The sequence below is a fragment of the Oncorhynchus mykiss genome, chromosome 2, assembly GCF_013265735.2.
Source record: "Oncorhynchus mykiss isolate Arlee chromosome 2, USDA_OmykA_1.1, whole genome shotgun sequence".
Classification (NCBI taxonomy): Eukaryota; Metazoa; Chordata; class Actinopteri; order Salmoniformes; family Salmonidae; genus Oncorhynchus; species Oncorhynchus mykiss.
This window is the reverse complement of record NC_048566.1, coordinates 13320465-13338992: the sequence shown is the minus strand read 5'-3', so window position 1 is coordinate 13338992 and position 18528 is coordinate 13320465. Positions and strand designations below refer to the sequence as shown.

The following is an 18528-nucleotide window of genomic DNA, read 5'->3' as shown; positions in this document are numbered from 1 at the left end:
CACCACTTTCCATCAATTTGTATGGCAGACCCTCATGCCAAATTGAGTCAAAGGCTTTTTTGAAATCAACAAAGCATGAGAAGACTTTGCCTTTGTTTTGGTTTGTTTGTTTCAATTAGGGTGCGCAGGGTGAATATGTGGTCTGTCGTATGGTAATTTGGTAAAAAGCCCATTTGACATTTCCTCAGTACATTGTTTTCATTGAGGAAATGTACGAGTCTGCTATTAATGATAATGCAGAGGATTTTCCCAAGGTTGCTGTTGATGAATATCCCACGGTTGTTAATGAGGTCAAATGTATCTCCACTTTTGTGGATTGGGGGTGATCAGTCCTTGGTTCCAGATATTGGGGAAGATGCAAAAGCTAAGGATAATGTTAAAGAGTTTAAGTATAGCCAATTGGAATTTGTGGTCTGTGTATTTGATCATTTCATTTAAGATACCATCAACACCACAGGCCTTTTTGGGTTGGAGGGTTTGTATTTTGTCCTGTAGTTCATTCAATGTAATTGGAAAAACCAGTGGGTTCTGGTAGTCTTTAATAGTTGATTCTAAGATTCGTATTTGATCAGGTATATGTTTTGCTGTTTGTTCTTTGTTATAGGGCCAAAAAGATTGGAGAAGTGTTTTGTCCATCTCCATTTTGGATAGATAACTCTTTGTGTTGTTGTTTGTTTAGTGTTTTCCCATTTTTCCCAAAGTGGTGTTCTATGGATTCTTCAATTACTTTGAGCTGATTTCTGACATGCTTTCCCTTCTTTTTCATTAGTGTATTTCCATATTGTTTTAGTGATTCACCACAGTGAAGGCTCAGGTTTTCTGGGTCTCTATTTTTGGGGTTTGATAGGTTTCTCAATTTATTTCTTAGGTTTTTGCATTCTTCATCAAACCATTTTCAGCTTCCCTATTAGATTTGATAGGGAAGCTGAGAGGTCAAATATACTATTTAGGTTTTCTACAGCCAAGTTTACACCTTCAGTTTTACAATGAAACATTTTGTCCAGGAAGTTGTCTAGAAGGGATTTAATGTTCCTTCCATTTACAGTATTTCGACTTTATTAATGACCAAAGGCTCGTATTTCGGTGTGTTATTATGTTATAATTAAGTCTATGATTTGATATTTGATGGAGCACTGTGACTGAGCGATGGTAGGCAGCAGCATGCTCGTAAGCATTCTTTCAAACAGCACTTTCGTGCGTTTTGCCAGCAGCTTTTCGCAAGCATAACGCTGTTTATGACTTCAAGCCTTTCAACCTAATGGCTGGTGTAACCGATGTGAAATGGCTAGCTAGTTAGCGGGGTGCGCGCTAATAGCGTTTCAAACGTCACTCGCTCTGAGACTTGGAGTAGTTATTCCACTTGCTCTGCAAGGGCCTCGGCTTTTGTGGAGCGATGGGTAACGCTGCTTCGAGTGTGGCTGTTGTCGATGTGTTCCTGGTTCGAGCCCAGGTAGGGGCGAGGAGAGGGATGGAAGCTATACTGTTACACTGGCAATACTAAAGTGCCTATAAGAACATCCAATAGTCAAAGGTATATGAAATACAAATGGTATAGAGAGAAATAGTCCTATAAATACTATATTAACTACAACCTAAAACCTCTTACCTTGGAATATTGAAGTCTCATGTTAAAAGGAACCACCAACTTTCATATGTTCTCATGTTCTGAGTAAGGAACTGAAATGTTTGCTTTTTTACATGGTACATATTGCACTTTCACTTCTCCAACACTTTGTTTTTGCATTATTTAAACCAAATTGAACATGTTTCATTATTTATTTGAGGCTAAATTGATTTTTATTGACGTATTATATTAAGTTAAAATAAGTGTTAATTTAGTATTGTTGCAATTGTCATTATTACAAATACATTTTAAAAATCTGCCGATTGATCAGTATCGGATTTTTTTGGTCCTCCAATAATCGGTTTCAGTATCGGCATTGGAAAATCATAATCGGTCGACCTCTAGCTTGAACTATAATATTAGTGCGGAATTTCTTACAACTTCTGAATAGACAAAAACTTCCAGATGCATGTGGTACTATACTGTTGTGTTCCGCCCAAAGCCGTCCCTCTAGAAAATGTGTGGGTTAAATTAGTGTTCCGCGTTGCCACTGTCTAATAACGGATGTAAAAAAAGAACGATAGCAAAAATTAGTTATGTAAAAATTATTTCATACTCCACATTTAGGGGGGCCACAAGGGGTCCAAAATTGTTGTCACAGGGGCACTGGCCCCCGCCCCCCCAGAACCGCTAGTGCAACACGGATATAAAATGTCCGATGTGAAGTGGTGTCGTATGTATGATATATTTCCAAGCCATGAGAGAAATAGGGCACACAGAGACTGCTACTTGAAGTGGAAGAATTTGCAACAACCTGTAATGGCAGTTAGTGGCCTTGACTGTCATTTGCAGAAGCAGATACAAACAGAAACTGAGAAAAATAGAGCTCTCTTGCAGAGAATCCTAGATGTAACACTGCACTTGGCATCAAGGAACTTACTTTTCAGGGGTAAAACCAAAGTCCCAGATGACATCCACAATGGTAATTTCCTAGGCACACTAGAGCTCGTCTCATTACGATCCACTGCTGAATCAGCACTTACAAAAAATCAGGGACAAAAAAAATAGGAACCAGGCTATCTGAGCTCTGACATTCAAAATGAGTTCATTGAATTATGTGAGTTTTGAAAATAATTCTAAAGGAAAGGGAGGATGCTATTTATTATTCAGTCATATGTGATGCTACACCAGACATTTCCCAAACTGAGCAGAATGTTGTGCTCATAAGATATGAGTTATAACAAAGAAACAGAACACTGGGAGATCACTGAACCGTTTCTTGGATTCAAGGACTTTCACAAAAAGACAGGAAGTGAGATAGCAGAGATGATTGAAAATGTGCTTCATGACCAAGGGATAGACATTGGAGATGGCAGAGGGCAGGGATATGACAACAGGGCAACCATGTCAGGGAAAGTCAAGGGAGTCCAAGCCCAAATATTAAAGAAAAATCCTCCGGCTCCATTTTCACCTTGTGCCTCCCACACCTTAAATGTTGTAGGTGGGCAGGCTGCAGAGTCAAGCCCAGAAGTATCAACATTTTTGGGCTGTATCAATCGCCTTTACACACCTGTTAGTGCCAGCCCAGAGCGATGGGCCATCTACAAAGAGAAAACAGGCTGCTCTTTGTATCACCTCTCTGATACCTGCAGGAGGGCAGGGATCGATGCTGCTAAACCTGTAGTAAAACACCTACCTTGTGTCATCAAGACCCTTGATATCATACTCATGACATGCAGTCTCACCAGTGAGGCCAGATCAGGCTGCTCTTTGTATCACCTCTCTGATACCCGCTGGAGTGCAGGGATCGATGCTGCTAAACCTGTAGTAAAACACCTACCTTATGTCGTCAAGGTCCTTGATAGCATACTCATGACATGCAGTCTCACCAGTGAGGCCAGATCAGAAGCTAGTGGTCGGAAAGAACTACTTCATGTCATTCAACGCTATTGTCCTCCTCTGGCTGAAAGTACTGCAATGCATTGAGGACAGGAATGTGATTCTCCAGTCAGTAAAAATCTCACTTGACACAGAGGCAGCCAATATCAGCCTTAAAGGAAGAGGTGCAGGCTCTTAGAGATGGATGGGAGTCTCTCCTGTCTGTGGAAACACTGACTGCTACGCAAATGGATGTTGCACCTCAATTTAGCAAGGAACACAGCTGCCAGAGGAAAAGGAAGAGATTCCATGATGAGACCTCTCAAGAGGAGACAGCTCAGGACAGTATAAAACCTGAGTTTCAACATGAAGTATTCCAGAGATCTGACACCTGAGTTTCAACATGAAGTATTCCAGAGATCTTACACCTGAGTTTCAACATGAAGTATTCCAGAGATCTGACACCTGAGTTTCAACATGAAGTATTCCAGAGATCTGACACCTGAGTTTCAACATGAAGTATTCCAGAGATCTGACACCTGAGTTTCAACATGAAGTATTCCAGAGATCTGACACCTGAGTTTCAACATGAAGTATTCCAGAGATCTTACACCTGAGTTTCAACATGAAGTATTCCAGAGATCTGACACCTGAGTTTCAACATGAAGTATTCCAGAGATCTGACACCTGAGTTTCAACATGAAGTATTCCAGAGATCTGACACCTGAGTTTCAACATGAAGTATTCCAGAGATCTGACACCTGAGTTTCAACATGAAGTATTCCAGAGATCTTACACCTGAGTTTTAACATGAAGTAAGACAGATGAACACTGTATATGCTGACACTAACTTCTCTTGGTCTCCTGACACCTGAACACTGTATACGCTGCCACTTACCCCCCCCCCCCCCCCCCCCCCCAACTTGTTCCCTCTTGGTCTCCTGAATGCAATTTGTCAGATGCAGCTGCAAAGCATTTTTGGAAAAGTGTGCATTGCTTTACGTATATTTTGCACACTGCCTGTGACTGTTGCTGGTGGCGAGAGAGCTTTCAGTAAGCTAAAACTGATTTAAACAACTATTTGAGGTCCACTATGTCCCAGGACAGGCTTTGCAGTCTTGCCATGCTGTCCATTTAAAGTCAGTTAGCTAGAAAGCTGGACTTCAAAGACTTGATCAGGGACTTTGCTAGTAAGAAGGCTTGGCGCTGGGCTCTTGGTGAGTAAGGCATGGCTATAGATATTGGATCACAAAACAAATGATGCTCACCGGCTGAGAACAAGACTGAGAACAGGCTGAGAACAAGACTGAGAACAAGACTGAGAACAAGACTGAGAACAGACTGAGAACAGACTGAGAACAAGACTGAGAACAGACTGAGAACAGACTGAGAACAAGACTGAGAACAGACTGAGAACAAGATATATCTCATAGTAATGGCTGGATTGACCATAACATTTGTTGTGCACAATCAAGACCCCAAGTGGAAGAAACCTATTGATTTGGTGACCTCTTGACCTTTCCTCTGGCGCCACCATCAGGCCTTTTCATTCCCATTTCCATTTTGTTTTCCATTTTGTTTTCCATTTTGTTTTCCATTTTGTTTTCCATTTTCCATTTCCATTTTGTTTTCCATTTTGTTTTCCATTTCCACTTTTCCAACTGCTTATTTTCTAGTTGGTATGTATACTTAGTTCAAAAATCTGCCGCTGATTTTATCATTTTGTCTGTTATATCATTCTATAGATGATGCAGTTAATTTATTTTAATTGAAAAGGTTGATGTATATTTAAGTTATATTTATTTTAAGTTATTCATTCATGTTAAGAGAATTTTCCATTCAAGATTTTTACCATTAAAATGACATTTAGACTGTAAAAGATGGCATTTAGCACATTTCTTATAGAAGGTATCAGTCTTGCATCAAATAGTGAATTCACTGTATGCAGAATGTTGCATGCATGTCTGTACAGTGTTATATTTTCACAGCTCACTGTCAGTAAATATCGGACAGTAAATATTGGACTACAAGAGAGTTGCAAGCCTGCAAAGGTAGAGTTATTTAAAGCTTTGAGTGGATCGATTGGGTTTTGGAGGTGTGTGGTTACAGCAATTGCGCAGGGTTGGCATGGCCTGTGGTGGTGGTGGTGGAGCCCAATGTGATATCTTTTCATGGGGCCCAAAATCCCTGGCGGTGCTCCTGGGTGGGGGTGTGGATGTGGCTGGTGGAGCTGTGGTCTGGATGAATGTGCTCTCTTTCTTTGCTCTCTCTCTCTCTCTCGCTCTCTCTCTCTCTCTCTCTCTCCCAACCCTATAGAGATTTTACCTGGAATTTTATGACGTCATGACATGGAAATCCTTGGATGATACATGTACGAGATCCTCGCCCTCTGACGTTACCGAGGTATTTAATCCATCTAAATAAGGAAAAGATTACATCAGGGGAGTCAAGAGATTAACTGGGGTGTCTTTTTGTCATATTATGTAACAGGACTACAGCATAGGCGGACTGGCCATCTAGCATTTCGGGCAAATGCCAGATGGGCTGGTCCATTTTTAGCCCAGTAGATCTGTCTAACATGTTGTTGTTTTTTGCGCAAAGTTATCATTATCTGGCTAATAATAGGGGCCGATGTGGGGGACTCAAGGAAGAGAATGGAACAATGTGGGGGGCTCGAGGAAGAGAATGGAACAATGTGGGGGGCTCAAGGAAAATAATGGAACAATGTGGGGGGCTCAAGGAAGAGAATGGAACAATGTGGGGGGCTCAAGGAAAAGAATGGGCCGATGTTGGGGGCTCAAGGAAGAGAATGGGCCAGTGTGTTAGAAATTCCAGGGACGATTTTTGGTCCCAATCTGCCCCTGGCCTGCAGCAATAATTAGGTGATACGCTATATTTAGAGGGACGAATTCAATGTCATCTCATTCACAAAATTGTGCCACTTTCCCACGGTCACAGTGGGGTTGGACCACAAAGAGCCAAAAAGTCTCTGTCAACACGTTTAAAAACATGCCTTTCAGCTCACATGTATGCTTATTCTCATTAGGAGTTTACCTTTGGGAAATCCATGCAATCCAATTAACTCAAACAACTAAGACACAGAATGAAAACAAACATGTTGTCCTCGCATCTTCCTCATGGTATGTTTCTGTAGCCTACTAGTCTGCTATATGGGGATTAATTACATAAAGGGACGTGTGTGTGTGTGTGTGTGACTTCTTTATTAGATGGGTGTCTGATAAAGAAGCTAAACTCAGATGACTAAATCAACCCAGGGGTTTCTGTTTAGCACCTTGGACAGCACCTTCCACTACAAGCGCAGTACATAGGTTATCTGCCTCTCTCTTGACCGAACAGTAGATTATCCGTTCCGCCTAGCCCTAGGTGGAAAACACAACAATTAGAAACAGACATGGCAAAATCAGCAGCTATCTTGCTGGTGTTCATTTCCTTTTTGTACATCCTATCTCAATCAGACCATGTGGTTGCAGGATGGACAGACGAAAGGCTACCAAAGGCTGAAGTTATAGAGGACTCTAGGGAACTGGTGAGTAACCTGCTATAGTGATAAGTATTAGTTGAGGTTACGATACAATTAAAGAATGCTATTGACACTATTTGATCATATAGGCCAAATGTACTGTACATTCATAGTGAGTCATTGCAATTAACCAATAAACATGGTCTATTGTGAGGCGACAGATTTGATGTAGGGCCATTTCAATACAGAAGGATTTTTCTCTGTGTGTGTTGCAGCTGGGTGTCCTTCATAACGTCCTGGAGAAACTCCAAAACAGAAGAATGGCTGTGTGGGAAAGAAGACAAAGCCACCTTCCTAGTGTAAGCAAGCTATTTCAGACACCACAGGTGAATAGTTGACTAGGTGATCGATTTCCCAAATGTGTGGGTCAGACCCTCTGGTGGGTTGTGGGTGGCACCTTTTGGATTGCGGGTCAAGACTACATTCTTGCTAGAGCATGTTCTGGGGAAAATAGATCAACACTCCAAAAGCTAATGCTGTGTCCTTTTTTTGAAGACGACTGAAAGCTACTAAAGAAACAAAGTCTCAACGGATTCTATTCAGAACTGATGTAGATTATACACAGCCTTTGGAGTAACTAATGGGTACATTTAACCCCACGAATAGATGGTTTTTCCCACTGAATGAATACTATTCTGTAGAAAAAAACTAGAAAATGAGGAATAAAACATAAATGTAATAAACAGACGGAACTTTGAGCTTTGTTTATGTTATGCAGTTCATAGAAAGAGTTGTGCGGTTGCAAAAGCCTGCAAAAGACAGACCATCTTGTAGAAGGTTTGTGATGGGAAAAGTACTGTCTTATGGCGACATCTAGTGGTCAAGGTACTTAAAAGTACTGTCAACTTTTCCTTCCTTGTGAATATCTCATTTGTAAAATTCTACCATAACATTTTTGTTCTATTTTCTTTCCAGTGTATTGTCGGTGACTACTGCACAGTGAAAAAGGGACCACGGTACGGCCAACTATGTGACTGTCCAAGAGGATCAAAGTGCAACCTCTTCTTCCTCAAGTGTTTGTGATTTATTTTTGTTATGGTATTAGTTCATTTATTTCTGTCTGAAATATAGTAGGATTTTGAAATTTCGCTTCGCTACCTTCTAATATACATCCTTCTTCTGACCTGTTCCAGCCATGTGTTCTTTAATTTGCCTCTCATTCTACCATTCTGGTTGTTGTGCATTCAGCACAGATATGAAGGTAAGCTCTGTAAATATGAAAAAGAGAGGCTCTTTTTTAAATAAAAATGTTGATTAATAAACTGTCCAATTCCTTTCACAACTTAAGCAGAAAAAAAAGCAGAACTATATTTACTAACAAAAAACTACATTGTGCACATACCCTAACAGTTTATTTTTATTGGTCATAAATAGAAAGTGCAATAAACTGTACAATTTGCTACACACTTACAGCAATGTACTAATTAGGAATAGTGTTAACAGTTCTGTAAAATACACAAATACTGTAAGAAATCAGAGGAAACATGGTTTTACAAATAGTGTGTAACCAAAATCGAAAAGGCACTCACACATCTGAGCTATCTTTGTTGCAGGTGCCTGGTAACAGATGAATAAGATCAGAAAAATGAAGAAACCAGCACACTGCTCTTGATAGTGTCACTGCTCTTTATTAAGCTAGTGTGTAACCAAAAGGAAACGCTTGTCAAACGACACCATAAATAAATAGATATGTATAGTTTAGACAGACCTGAATTTCACACAAACGTGATTGACCAATCATTGGTAAATACACCGTAAGCACATTGATCACAGACCAAAAAATGTAATCTATCGTAGCGCATTAAATGTAACTGGTAATACCCATTTTTCAGAAATCAATCTTTAAAGGAAAATAGTATATTCAAAAATAACACATAGGCCTAGATATTTGTATTATTTGTCTCTCTGGCTGGACCAACTCCGTTATTATGGTGACAATGCAGACAATGTGAGACAATGTCAGGAAGTGAGACCAAGTTGACATGTTCAAATCCCCAAAACTGACACATAGAATAGTTAGGCAGGACTATACTCTAATCACAGACACAGAAAAAATATCAACTATGACAACATAAAGACATGCTGTGCTGCAATATTATTAACTATAGTGCAGTAATGACTTGGAACATATTGTAAGATTTGTTCAAACCAATAACTATTGTGCAGTGTATGGGTCATACTTACACATAGACATTTCACAAATAAGGCCACAACAAAACATGGGATCAAAATGGAAATAGTGATACCAATGTGCAAGTTTTGCCATTCAAGTCCTTCAAACATTTGATTGGTCAAGCGCCGGACAACAGCACCCAGTCTCTATATGGACAGGATCTGCCTGCGGACCTTTTCAGAAGCCAGGTGGTCCAGGGTTCTCTGACGAGCTATAACCACCAGGACCAAGACTACCGTCAGGCACATCATGATCCCCTCAAACCTCCAGAATAGGCGCTCATCCATCCAAGAGGAACGGCAGCTGAGAAAAGAGAAAGATATAATTGTAGTCGGACCTGAATTGGCGGTTGCATCAATTTAGGAAAATACTATAATAAAAATATACAAAAAAGGGGGTAGGCTACCTCTTGTATTCAACTTTGTTGGTTTTTGCACAGTTGATCTTTTCTATGAATCCAGTTCTGGCGCAAGGTGCCCATGATTTCTAGAGGAGACAGACACGTGAGGGGATGCCATAATTAAGATGTTATTGATCAGTATTACGGTGTTCAATAAAATAGGAATTATTTTAACCCTCACCATCTGAAAGGGGTTGCACCTTGCACACTCTGTCAAAATCGAAAACTCATCCTCTTGCCAGCAATGAAGGGATGTTGTGCTTATCGCTACAAAATAAAGAGATTACAATAGCTAGAAACTTCAATTTTAGGGTCTACAGCTACCCGATCTGTATTTAAGTGTTATTTAACTAGCTAGGGTCTACCTGTAGTAGAGTATTCCTCTCCTGAAATAGCATCATGGACACTAGAAGAAAATGATAGAATGGTTTGGTTTACACATTCACAAGAGTCAGAGGTTTGACGACAGCTCAGTCAGTGACACAGCACACTCACCTAATTGACGCAGGTACTACCAGGAGCAGTGTTAAGATCGAGAACATTCGGGAATCGCTCATTGTGCTGGTAAGGGGGGCACGAACTCTAGACTGTCAGTAACTTCTAATGAGACGGCTAAATAACGTAGCTTCTGTACGGTTTGGCTTCTAGCTAGCTACATAGTAGCTAAGGTTAGTTATCGTTTGAGTTCCAGAAGTATATTTACAGCAGCTAACACACTACGGAATACTCAAGTGTCACTGTAAGCATCTTTAAATGTTAGTTATTCCATTATAAAATGTTTTGTCTTGGCAGAATTGTAGCCATCTTGAATCCTCGAAGTTCCTCCCCATGTCACCTGACCTGAGTAACATGGTTGAAGTGCTCTCCCCAGCTCTCTACCACTACAAATGGTGGCAATTTCTCTCAGCTAAACTAAAATCAACATTTCTATATAAATCCACAATGCAGCCAAACCTGGCTAGCTGAAGTACATACAATACAGTCTGTCACAAATAAATGACACAAAATAAAAAAATAAACTCAGTTTTGAAAGTAACATAACATTGTAGCAAACACATGACATCTATAGTGTGAAGTGTCTTGGACAAACCCACAATGTACCTGAGCAAAGAATTGGTTGGCTTGTGATTTTACTGAACAAGTAATTATTTTCTTAGACAAGTCCTGCAGACCTTCATACTTCTTTCTTAGGCAATGTTTTAGCCCACCCTGCTCAGCACTGAGCTAAGCTTATACATGAATACATGATGAAAAGAACATAACAGTTCAAGTATGACTAGAGAGCTCCAATTCAGCCACATAACACAGGCTTCTGGGCTTGTGTGTGTACCACCATATATTTGTTCACAAATAGTGCTTCTAACAATAGTTCTGAGTAAGCCAGAGACCCTGGTTGTCACATCCATCTGTTTCCAGTGAGGGGTAGTTCTACTAATGAATCACCCCTGGACAGCCTCAGTGCATTTGTTGATGCTGCCTACCCGTCTTCCAGCAGGGTTCTACTCCATGTAGTCGGAGCCTGCCATGGCCATGTAGGAATCCAGCTCTGCGTCTAGGTGGCTCTTGGTCATTGACATGTAGTTGTCTAGTTGGTTGTCCAGCTCCTCTTTGGTGGGGATTTTTTCAGGTTTGCCCATGCCTCGGAACCATCCCCGGCCCCGCAAGCCCAGACCAGCTCCTCTGCCTGGTAGGGATGACAAGATATGAGCGAGGGCAGTGGGAGAAGGGAGGGCAGAGTACACACAGTTAAGAGAGTACTCTCACCTCTTCCTCTCAGGCCCAGTTCATTCCTGGCTCCGCAGCTAACCAGCACTCCAGCATCGTTCAGCTGGCCACCTTGCAACCTCAAGCCCTGACGAAACCTAAGCTTAGTCACCCCTCCCCGGGCACGCATCTGATTCACACCTGAACGAGAGAGGGATACAAAGTTAAACTGGCTCCAACTGGCTCCAACTGTGTTACAGTTGAAAAACAGTACACCCACCTCTGAAAGCATAGCCACCTCTAAAAAAGCCCCTTCTGTTGTTTCCACACACTCCGAAACCTCCTCGATGCATTCCTCGCAGTCCCCGTACAGCAAACCCTTGGCTTCTGGTGGCCCCCCGCATCAGGGTCCCCATGGGCCGACCTAGCCTTGCCAGGACATCGCCCTTCCCCAGGCGCTGCTTCAGGCTCTGTGGGACATTGGAACGTACCAACAGAGTTTGGGCGTATTCCATTTAAATTCAATAGATGAACTGAAAGTCAAGATATGACATGCCCGGGAGGTGGCGCCCTTGGTTTCAAAATTCACTTCTAATCTAGTCCACTTCTTAATTTCTCTGATGAAAAAGGAAAATAAATAGTGATACTGGGGTAGTTCTGATCTGGGGTGCGTCAGCTTTTAATTCAATGGAAACGACAAGTTGAAGAACAGTGTGATTATGGTGGCGCAGAGGGAGATAACGCTACAGACATGTACATATTACCTCAATTACCTCAACTAACCAGTACCAGTACCCCCCCTGTATATAGTCTATTGTTATTTTACTGCTGCTCTTTAATTACTTGTTACTTTTATTTCTTATTCTATTTGTTTATAATTAAACTGCATTGTTGGTTAGGAGCTCATAAGTAAGCATTTCACTGTAAGGTCTACACCGGTTGTATTCAGCACATGTGACTGATACAATCAAATCAAATTGTATGGTCAGATGGTATGGTCTATGCTGCACCCGTTTTGTGATTTCAAAATGGCCACACCCATATTGATCATGCCACACCCACCAAAGTGGTGCACACCATTTTGGGGAAACGTGCCCTTCAGTACAAACTGTCATGGAACATTGCACTGAACTGAATGCAGCCCTGGACTAGTGACACTTAAACTAACTAACCTAGAGAGGTTGAAAAGCGGATGGTTAGGTCCCTCACCTTGGGCTGCAGGGCAGCCTGCACAGAGGTCCTGTTCTCCATCTGCAGAGCCAATATCCTGTTGCGGACACTGGCCACTTGCTGCTGCTGCATGTTGACTCGTACAGCCACTGGCTCCAGCTGCTTGTTGTTCAGCATGGTCGTGAAGCTTGGAGGAGCAGGGGTTGAGGGATAAAGGAGGACAGAATGGGGCAGGGGTGTCAAACTCATTCCATGGAGGGCCGAGTGTCAGCTGGTTTGTACCTTACCTTTGAAATATGTCCAATTAAGACCTAGACAACCAGGTGAGGGGAGTTCCTAAATGATCTGTGACTTTACTTGATCAAGTACATGGGAGTGAACCTGCAGACACTTGGCCCTCAGTCGAATAGGGTGATATAGGATAGGAGATGGGAGGGTTTAAGAACCACAGGAGGCTGGTGGCGGCGTAATTCGGGAGAGCGGGCTTATGGTAATGACTGGAGTGACATTAGTGAAATGTTACTAAATACAGCAAACACCTGGTTTCAAGGCATTTGATGCCATTCGCTCCGTTCCAGCCATTGTTATGAGCCGTCCTCCCATCAGCAGACTCCTGTGTTAATTAAGAACATACTGCTTAGCATACTACTGTATCCATGTAGTTGCGTTCCCCTGCCCTTACTGCCTATACCAGGGGTGGGCAACTCCAGTCGAGGGCCTGATTGGTGTCACTTTCTCCATCCCTAGCAAACACAGCTGATTAAATCAAATGTCATTCTAAACTGAAGACCACGATTAGGTGAATATTGAAGTCAGGTGTGTTAGCTGGGGCAAAACTGACACCAATCAGGCCCTCCATATACAATGCACATGTGTACATGGGTGAAGTCCCCCAATTTTCCAGCTGTAGCTAGTAGTCTAGCAAGCAGACCAGTTTGGCCTTGGACTCTGGATGTTGTATCAAGGGGGAAGAAAGACTGATAAGAGAAAAGACACTTATTGCAAACCCTGTTATGACTGAGCAAGATATGGAGTACAGGAGGTGGCCTCTGCAAACTCATCACCACTGGCTAATGGTAGTCTCACCGATCGTTGAGGGAAACTGTTGAGGTGCTTTTCAGCACGATTTTCTCTGTTGGTGAAGTCATTGCGTCTGTTTGCTGAAACATTCCTGTGGAGACACTCAATAGGGAGACCGATATATTGCAATGGAACAAAAGCATAACTTTAGTTGGTAGTTATAGTGACAATCTAAGAATGACCTAATGTTAAGATCGGAAACTACCGTGTAACATAAGTTTCAAACAACGTTAGTAGCTACTAACTAGCTGTTCATTCGTTTGACATGCTGGCTTGGTCGGTAAACTTTTGCTAATTTGCTGCCATGTGAGATGGTAGCAAAACCTCAAACTAGATAAACCTACTAACTTGCTTTTAATCAAGTTGACCACGCTAACGTTAGTCTTACTCACTTTAAAGAACAGCACTGGGGAAGATGCTAGCAAAAAAAAATTGGTTAGCCTCCCCCTCTTGACTGTCCACACCAAAGATACACCTGCACACCATTAAAAAAAAAGTTATTCTCAACTCAGGACAGCCTCAAGTTTCATACTGTAGTTACCGCCCAAAATATAGACGCAAGAATTCAATCAAACTCGCACATTGATTCGAACACATGCGGAAAACTTCAAATGCACGTTTACAAATCAAGAACGGATGAAAAGTTGCATTTTTGCAGTATATAATTAATTTGACTAAGACCCCAAATACACAATCACTTTTTGAAAAGTCGGTAAAAAAAAATAAGAAAAAAAGTTTAAGACACTGGCCAAGTAAGATTTCAAAACGGTACCCATATATTTTGCTGCATGACAGTGGAATTGAGGAACAGAGGGCTAAGCAGCAACGGAGCTACCGGAGCTATGTACAAACATGTGTGTGTAAAGTATCACATGTGCAGAAGGTACGGATGTATTATGCTATCGGGTAGAAGTGTCCAGAGAGTATGGTAATGAAGCGACTCCGTTCCCTATTTAGTGCACTTATTTTAACCAGAGAGCCATTTGTGACTCAAATTCAATCCATGTAGTAGTGTGTGCCCGAATAGCCTAGCTGGGAGAGACAGAGGTACAATTTACAAGAAACACCCCTTTTCCTGGTAAAGTACCTGATAAACTATCCACCTACTGCTATCTTAATATTCTAGCCTGGTGTATTTATTGTAAATTCAACACTACCCTTCTGAGTTCCCATAAGGTAAATGCAACACATACTTGAAACAAATCATCCACTTTGTGTAGAGAGCAGATTATCTAAAACACCATTAGTCTATAAAACACAAACTGTGGATTTTTTTATATATACTAATGAGAAAAAAGTGACAATATACTATTCTATGCAAAGCCTAACTGGCTTTTGTGTAGCCTACCAAAAGGAATACATTACAGTAAAAAACTGTCAGCCACTAGAGGGCAGCACAGTCTCATATTTAACAGTCATGGAAATCTACCGTTATTTGCGGTATTGTCAGATTTCTTTTGCAGAAATGTCACTGATCAAGAAATGCACAAGACAATGGTCATACGAGGTGTATTGGATGTGTATGTTTGTATGCATGCTTGTTTTGGACTATAGCTAGCTATAACAAGGGCAGAATATCCAAGCCATACTTGCAGCCTCATGATGATGTTGGCTGTTGTGCTTTTTTTCCTGGTTATTTTCATGACATTTGAGGTCCATTATTGCGTCAGTATTGATGTGTTTAACTAGTAATGTGTATTATTTCACATATTGCCTTGGTGAAATACACTTATTATTGCGGACCTCTTCATTGGTATGGACCATTGTGGGATTATTTCCAGCTAGCTACGTTTCATTGACGTCAGAAATTAATGCGGTTGATGCCCAACCATAGAGAATGATAGAGGCCTAGTAGTGGCCAAAATGCTTTATTAGCATGGGCATCGCCATTGAGGGCTTCCACCACTTTAATGTAGTCTACTGGGTGGGACTTCTAACTTCATGGACATGATTCCAACAGGGTCACCAGGAGGGATCAGTCAATCGTGAAGAAGAAACTGACTACTTTAAAATGGAGAGAGTCTCAATGGTGCTGCCCATGCTGTCACATACCCTACAATGGCACAGATACAAACATTAGTCTTCCATCTATCTCTATGCGCCGAACACACTTACGGCGCCGCCGCAACCGTTTCTGGGAGGAGAATGATTTCGACGAGAGATGCAATTCAATCCCAGGAACGTTGCAATGCCTTGTTTCACTGATGAGGTTTGGGCATAGGCACCGTGTAAGTGTCATTGGTAATCGCAACAGAGGAGGATACAATTAGCTAATAATTAACTTTATCGGGGGTAGAACGAAGGACATTATTTATCATCCAGTGTACTAGCTAGCTGAAGATTTCGGCTTGATGTTTACTGGAGAGAGAGTGGTAAGTCCGACTAGCCGTTGTTAGCTTGCTAGCTTGTAGCTAGGGTTAGTTAGTTATCAGTATATTTGAGGTTACGTTAGCTAAACTCACGTTAACCAACGTTCGTTCATACAATTATTTGAGAAAATTACAATTAAATCGGAGCCGCAAGATGAGTTTATCCAACGACAAAATATGTTGTTACCCAGTAATACCTAGCTAGTTAAGTAACTAACGTTTGCTAGCTACTGTTGTTAGATAGCTAACGCGTTACTCGGTGAATGAACGAGGCACTAGTGCGGTAACGTAGCTAACACAGGCCTATCATGCTGTTTCTCTGTCTCATGTGATGGAAGTTTACGCGTTAGCTAACTAGCCAACTGCTTTCATGGACTAACTAACTTAAACATTAGCTAGCCAAGTATAATCATGTCAAATAGCTAGTTAACTAACTTTTAGCCACTTGAAATTGGCTAACTAGCTAGCTAAATTAGTGAGCTAGCTACTGTACTGTATCTTGTCATGACAACCAAATCACCTGACCTGATCCCATTTAGCAATTGTGTGGTAGTTAAAATAATGTTACATCACTAAATACTTTCCTATATGTAACTAGTAGTCATGTTCCCTGTATGCATGCATTAGTAGTACAGTATTGGCTTCAATTCACAGCTACATTGTCATTGTAGCTAGTTAGGTATTTAGTAATATTATGGCTAGTATGTTATGGCTACATGTTCAAGAAGGAAATACTGTAGCGTCCATTGATTATGAATGATATATATTAAATCTAAAAAAGGGTTAAATCAACCCTTTTGTAAGTTAATTTTGAGTTTTTCTTCATGTATCTACGAGCTTCACTGCTAGACCCTTGGCTTTGTTTTTGTTGAACAACAGAAACTGAGGGGTGTAATCATTACTCCAAACAGTCGCAAAATGTTATGTTTTTGCAATGAAAACTAGTGTTTCTACTGGACAGATCTACTGGACAGGTAGGGCCCTAACTGTTTGCTGAACCTTCCCAATAGAAATGGTCATTTCTGTTGCAAAACAGAATGTTTGTCAACTGTTTGAAGTAATGATCAGAACCCACTACAAATCTGTGAGATGTTCCGCAATGAAGGTTTGTCAGGCGGTAGGCCTCATTTCCTTCAAGTCACTTTTAAGTGAAGATTTGTTCTGTTGAAATTCTGATGTAATTTTCTCTCACGGTTACTCTTAGGAAGTGGACATCATGGGCACGAAATTAACATCCAACGTGTTGAAGTAAAGTGGACCCACAAGACTGCTTAAAACCCATCCCCAGCCATGGCAGGCTTCAAACGAGGGTATGATGGCAAGATTGCAGGGCTCTATGACCTGGACAAGACGCTGGGCCGGGGCCACTTCGCCGTGGTCAAACTGGCGCGCCACGTCTTCACGGGGGAGAAGGTGGCGGTCAAGGTCATCGACAAGACCAAGTTGGACACAGTTGCCACGGGTCACCTGTTCCAGGAAGTGCGTTGTATGAAGCTGGTACAGCACCCCAACATTGTCCGGCTCTACGAAGTCATCGACACGCAGACCAAGCTCTACCTGATCCTGGAGCTGGGCGACGGAGGAGACATGTTCGATTACATCATGAAGCACGAGGAGGGCCTCAGCGAGGAGCTGGCCAAGAAGTACTTTGCCCAGATCGTCCATGCCATCTCCTACTGCCACCGGCTGCATGTGGTGCACCGTGACCTCAAGCCGGAGAATGTGGTGTTCTTTGAGAAGCAGGGAGTGGTGAAGCTCACTGACTTTGGCTTCAGCAACAAGTTTCAGCCAGGGAAGAAGCTCACCACTAGCTGTGGCTCGCTGGCCTACTCTGCCCCAGAGATCCTGCTGGGAGATGAGTACGATGCTCCGGCCGTAGGTAAGACATCTACTCTAAGCTTGTAGGCCTGGATACACTAGATGGATGACATTTGACGCTGTCTGCCGTAGATGTTTTATTTTATTTAACCTTTATTTAACTAGTCAAGTTGGTTAAGAACAAATTCTTATTTACAATGACGGCCTAAGAACATTGGGTTAACTGCCTTGTTCAGGGGTACAATGACAGATTTTTACCTTGTCAACTTAGGGATTCGATCTAGCAACCTTTCAGTTACTGGCCCAACGCTCTAACCACTAGGCTATTTGTTGCCCCAGATAGCCTATCTCTTAGAGTCATAGTTTGATTGTATTGACCTGGGCTGGCTGTAATCTTTGGCACTTAGTCTAATAGGCATGTGTTGAAACGCCTTCAAGGTAATGGCCTCATATCAGCAAGCTCACAACCCTGTGTATTGGGGCCGTGGTGATTCTGTGAGATTGTTGCATGGACTTGAGGGCTAAGGATCGCAGAGTCTAAAAAAATGGAGTTGTATGCTGACCTTTGACATTGCCTTACTGTAGCCTATAAATTACTTATATGTATGTATGACGATTTAGTCTGATTTTGAACTTGCAATTTCAGAAGTGCAAGGTTATGTTGTAGCTAGGGAAGCAAGTTACTGCTATGTGTTGCTATGATACACAAGGCCAGTTCTCCTGGTGTTGGTGCCTAGAGTGTTTCATTGCACTTAATTAACTGGCTCATTGATTTCCTGTGTGGACTGACTGACTGTAGTGCATACAGCAGCAGCACTGACTTCTCCAATA

General features: G+C 41.8%; 2 protein-coding genes across 10 annotated transcripts in view; one reads left to right on the top strand and one right to left on the bottom strand.

Annotated features, from left to right (window-relative positions):
* Positions 1-8316: 8316 nt before the first annotated feature.
* LOC110507612 (chromatin target of PRMT1 protein) lies at positions 8317-14056 on the bottom strand. Of its 7 annotated transcripts, none has more exons than XM_036938407.1 (9): positions 13903-14056; positions 13517-13601; positions 12470-12617; positions 11541-11730; positions 11321-11461; positions 11038-11240; positions 9922-9962; positions 9738-9823; positions 9563-9642 (listed from the first exon to the last, which is right to left on the bottom strand). In XM_036938407.1, exons 2-6 carry the CDS (start codon positions 13597-13599, stop codon positions 11056-11058), a joined length of 747 nt encoding a protein of 248 aa, XP_036794302.1. In that variant the 5' UTR covers positions 13600-13601; positions 13903-14056; the 3' UTR covers positions 9563-9642; positions 9738-9823; positions 9922-9962; positions 11038-11055. The 7 variants fall into 7 exon arrangements, with proteins under 7 accessions (XP_036794289.1, XP_036794294.1, XP_036794299.1 ...); XM_036938410.1 differs by having other exon boundaries at positions 13517-13612; positions 13903-14036; XM_036938394.1 differs by adding an exon at positions 8317-9459 and having other exon boundaries at positions 9738-9962; positions 13517-14032.
* A 256-nt stretch (positions 14057-14312) lies between these two features.
* The window catches only part of LOC110513400 (SNF-related serine/threonine-protein kinase-like), a 74375-nt gene continuing 70159 nt past the window's right edge, over positions 14313-18528 (top strand). Inside the window, exons 1-2 of one of the 3 annotated variants that reach the window (XM_036938366.1) lie at positions 14313-14393; positions 17084-17758. In XM_036938366.1, the coding sequence (XP_036794261.1) occupies positions 17170-17758 (589 nt within the window). In that variant the 5' untranslated portion in view covers positions 14313-14393; positions 17084-17169. Of the gene's footprint in view, positions 14394-15441; positions 15883-17083; positions 17759-18528 lie in introns of those variants that run through there. The other 2 variants (XM_036938358.1, XM_036938352.1) reach the window with 2 other exon arrangements.

Excerpts from the sequence above, each read along its gene's own strand:
- LOC110507612 (XM_036938394.1), bottom strand. The coding sequence starts at position 13,653 with ATGCTTTTGTTCCATTGCAATATATCGGTCTCCCTATTGAGTGTCTCC. Across the intron at positions 11,731-12,469 it reads AGGCTGCCCTGCAGCCCAAG|AGCCTGAAGCAGCGCCTGGG; the intron begins GTGAGGGACCTA and ends AATGTCCCACAG. Across the intron at positions 11,462-11,540 it reads AGGTGGCTATGCTTTCAGAG|GTGTGAATCAGATGCGTGCC; the intron begins GTGGGTGTACTG and ends TCTCTCGTTCAG.